Source organism: Ciona intestinalis, unplaced genomic scaffold (assembly GCF_000224145.3).
Source record: "Ciona intestinalis unplaced genomic scaffold, KH HT001081.1, whole genome shotgun sequence".
Classification (NCBI taxonomy): Eukaryota; Metazoa; Chordata; class Ascidiacea; order Phlebobranchia; family Cionidae; genus Ciona; species Ciona intestinalis.
The window spans coordinates 1-4,719 of NW_004191402.1; the positions used below are offsets into that span (position 1 = coordinate 1).

Genomic DNA, 4,719 nt, shown 5'->3' on the forward strand with positions numbered 1-4,719 from the left:
ATAGTAGGGTAAAAATGGGACACATTTAGCACGTAATATCCAAATATCCTGAAGTTTTAAACAGTTAACAATGGAAGTCGTGAGAATACGGTTTTATAATTCTTTGATTTTTTTTGTTTACTGCTAAATGAGACGAGAAAATAGAGGTAAAATGTGTCCCATCTTTTCCCACTTTACTGTTTTAAATTTAAGTACGGCGCATGGACTTTTAGGAGTGGGTGTCAATTCAAGTAAATTAGATGAATAAGTTGTTTGGTTATATACAGGAGAGAAAAGAAAATTTAAAGCCCATCAGCTTTTTCAATTATTATTCTGCAACCGAATAACCTATTCGTGAGATTAGAGGCAAAGTTAGTTTATTTATAAGTTCTGTTTATTGCTGTATTACAAGTTGCAAAAATGATTATCATTTAAAACAGGGGCGTTATTAAGTTTTCTGTTAATACAAATAAGTAAAGTTATAAAGATAAGTCTGCTATTTCGGTTTATAAAACCGAAAATAAAAATATGTAAGCAGAATTAAAACTAAAGCCAAGTAAACAAGACAGCACAACTCTAACAAACTATAATGGTTTGGTTGGAATCTAGAAATAACACTTAAAAAGGTTTAAAAATTAAGATGCCTGTTGAATAATATATAAATATTTTTAGCAAATAAATAAATATATTTTAGCAGATAATATACAAATATCCCGGTCGTGTTTTAAACGATTAACAACGGTCTATGGAAGTCGGGACAATATGGTTTTATAATTCTTTGAATGTTCTTTGTTTACTAGCAAATGGGACGATTAAATAGAATAAAAAGGCATCCGATCTTCCCCAACCCTATTAAGATAAATATTTATTAGCGTACAAATCTCGGCTAAATTGAACACATATTATACAGTATAGTAGGGTGGGAGAAGATGGGACACTTTTTCATTCTATTTTCTTGTGACATTTGGTAATAAATAAAAAACGTTCAAAGAATTAAAAAACTATTTCCTGATAACTTACATAGACCGTTGTTAATTGTTTAAAACACGACCGGGATGTTTGTGTATTGTGTGCTTAAGGTGTCCCATCTTCCCCAACCTACTAAATATATAAAACAATAATCTATTAACATGCATCACTATTAGATAAAACGTATCTTAGATCAACTAATTAAATATTTTGTTTAAAAACCGGCGAAGAGAACAGAGACTAAATGGTGTGCCACCCCCCGCCTACTACATATTTAATTTTACAAAATAAATTTTAAGGTAATGGGTTCAAGGCTTAACGCTGCTACCATTGTAGGCGTATGTCTCCTTGGGCAAGACACTTTACAGCAATTTGCTTCAACCCAGTGGTGACCAATGTTTTGTCCAAATTATCAGCCATACATAAAAAAATCTCGCCAGAAATAATCACCATTAAAGTAACATACATAGTGACTCGTAAGCTGGCACGAGGTGAATGAACATCCGTTTTATAACGACTGTCGTTTTCTGGCCACGCGAAGATAAAGTAAGTTACATTCATTCATTCATCTTCCCACAGGTTTCTAGATTTGCAATGCTTAAATAAATACAGATTTCGAAACAAACATGGGTTGGCATATTGTGCAAAAGTTGGTGGAAGGAGTAGGATCTCATTCAACTCAGATTGGAAAATATTGGATTACTTCTTTCTTCGTGTTGAGGTTCTTGATCGCTATTGCATATTGCCATTCCTATAGCGACGTCGAGTTTAGTAATTAGTTGGTTGCTGGTGTTAGCAGACAGGTTTTGCTTGGTTCAGTCATTTATATCCTCGTGGGTGGGAACTTGAATGACCTATCCATGGTTGCCACTCCCATGCCCACAGTCCAGTTGCTGAAGCTATTGCAGTATGTGGATAAGCAGGCATGACTTTTGGTTGGTTTGGTCATTTATATCATTGTGGGTGGAAACTTGAATGACCTATCCATGGTTGCCACTCCCATGCCCACAGTCCAGTTGCTGAAGCTATTGCAGTATGTGGATAAGCAGGCATGACTTTTGGTTGGTTTGGTCATTTATATCATTGTGGGTGGAAACTTGAGTGACTTATCCATGGTTGCCACTCCCATGCCCACAGTCCAGTTGCTGAAGCTATTGCAGTATGTGGATAAGCAGGCATGACTTTTGGTTGGTTTGGTCATTTATATCATTGTGGGTGGAAACTTGAGTGACTTATCCATGGTTGCCACTCCCATGCCCACAGTCCAGTTGCTAAAGCTATTGCAGTATGTGGATAAGCAGACATGACTTTTGGTTGGTTTGGTCATTTATATCCTCGTGGGTGGGAACTTGAGTGACTTATCCATGGTTGCAACTCCCATGCCCACAGTCGAGTTGCTGAAGCTATTACAGTGTGTGGATAAGCAGGCATGACTTTCGGTTGGTTTGTTTATAAAACATATAAACAATACACACCTTTTTATCTTGTAAATTATTTAAACTCTATGTAGGACCAGCATAAAATACTTATTTGCACTTCTTTACATCGATATCAATACACCGGTATGAAGATTACATGAACGTGTGCGGTTATAGAAAATTTTTACATCTTGTTCTTCCCACAGAGGCGACATGGAGTGGGGATCAAGGCGGGATGGTTTGCAATACTTTGTCTCCTGGTTGTAAGAACGTTTGTTTCAACGAATTTAGTCCAATTTCTCCTGTAAGTTTGAAGTTTTCGTTGATATACAGGTATTTTATAAAAGCTTTGGTTTCCACTCCCATGCCCACAGTCAAGTTGCTGAAGCTATTGCAGTTTAGAGACTTGTACATGATTGTATTAACGTACTAAAATTATCGAAAGTTGCAGTGCGTTAATAAGCAGACATGGCCTCAATACGTTTAACCGTGAAAGTTACCAGCATGGTAGCTTAAGTAATACATAGATTAGTTTGTTTGCCAACACTTGTTATTACTAAACATCGACAAGTACGTGCGAAGTGGGCCATATTGTTACATTGTTTGTTTGGAAACACCAATGCCCAATCAGCAATTAAACTGATCAAACGTTTAAACATATAATTTCTATCAAAGTTGCATAAAACACGGATTTCAGGTCAGTTTTAATATAAATTGACAACCCCCATCGGTTAGAAATAGTTTTCGTTTTAAACGCAGTTCTGTTTTTAAACGTAAACCGTCTACGGTGATACAAGAATTTAAAATCCCAATATATAAGTTGAAAACCAATTTCTATTGCGACACAGTTTTATAAATCGTTTGATTTATCGGCAACTGTTTGAACAGAAGCAATAAAACACTCATAAACACAGTATTTTAACTAAATGGCCCAAAGCTTTTAAACCGAAAAAGATTCCAACAGAAAATAAAAGAAAAACATCCTAACAATCCATTCAAAAACTAAAGCAAAGCAGAAACGTTTCAATCCGACCTTTTCGAAAAGAAATTCTTATACTCGATTTAAAATCCATTTAATATTTACGACTTTTCAGATCCGTTACTGGTTTTTTCAAATTCTTGCCGTGTCGTTGGCGTCGATAATATTCAGTATTTACACAACCCACAAGTTAGCGCTGGTCACAAGAGCTATTCGGCAAAAGAAAAGATGGATCGCCAAGGAAAAGCTAAAAGTAATTTATTCCTATTTTTTATTTCCTTTAAAAAATTGACCGATACAAATGAATGGGTGTCCGGTGTATACATACGTAACTGTACTGTGAGCATGAGGTAAATGAATGCAACATAGGTGTCTTGTGTGTAAGAAGACACCCATGTTATAACTCGACAGTGAGCATGAGGTGTATAAATACACCATGTGTGTCTGGTGTATAAGATGACACCCATGTTATAACTTAACAGTAAGCATGAGGTGTATGAATACATCATGTGTGTCTGGTGTATAAGAAGACACCCATGTTATAACTCGACAGTGAGCATGAGGTGTATGAATACACCATGTGTGTCTGGTGTATAAGAAGACACCCATGTTATAACTCGACAGTGAGCATGAGGTGTATGAATACACCATGTGTGTCTGGTGTATAAGAAGACACCCATGTTATAACCCGACAGTGAGCATGAGATGTATGAATACACCATGTGTGTCTGGTGTATAAGAAGACACCTATGTTATAACTCGACAGTGAAAAAAAAACCCACCTACTTGATACCTATACTGGTCGTTCCACGTATGATAATATTTGAAACTTGCCGGTTAATTGCCACTGTGTTGCTAAGGCGGGTTAACCATTCTCTAATATTTGTTTGGCCACATGTCAACGCTTGGATCAGTGCGGCATGATTGATTGCCATCAGCAAACACAATGTATCAATGGTTGCATCATTTTTACCAATGGTTTAAACCAAGCTTGTTGCACCTAAATATGAAATTCGTGCCAAAGAGTTGACCTACATTTGATTTGATAAAACAGCTGGTTCCGAATTGCTCAAACTGGCGTAGCCTTTGTTGAAAGATTTTACAAACATTCTTGTGGATGAAGACATCATGCATTGTGTGCAACACCTATCTAATAAAACCTTTGGTTTCCCCTTTTAAAGATAAACATAAAAGTATCTTAACTTGACAGTAAGCATAAGGTGTATGAAGCCACCATGTATGGTGTGCAACACCCGTGTAGTAAACCCCTTGGTTTCCCACCCTAGGGATAAGCAGGAAAGTATTCAACACGACAGTAAACATAAGATGTGGTAAACCACCACTTATGTAATTGTTTTATTACGTTACAGGCTA

At 36.4% G+C, this 4,719-nt stretch overlaps 1 protein-coding gene across 1 annotated transcript in view; it reads left to right on the forward strand.

Moving 5' to 3' along the window:
- Positions 1-1,527: 1,527 nt before the first annotated feature.
- LOC100175261 (gap junction gamma-1 protein-like) overlaps positions 1,528-4,719 on the forward strand; it is an 8,265-nt gene continuing 5,073 nt past the window's right edge. The window contains exons 1-3 of the mRNA XM_018816987.2: positions 1,528-1,693; positions 2,570-2,670; positions 3,461-3,598. Of these exons, the coding sequence (XP_018672532.1) occupies positions 2,602-2,670; positions 3,461-3,598 (207 nt within the window). The 5' untranslated portion in view covers positions 1,528-1,693; positions 2,570-2,601. The remainder of the gene's footprint in view (positions 1,694-2,569; positions 2,671-3,460; positions 3,599-4,719) is intronic.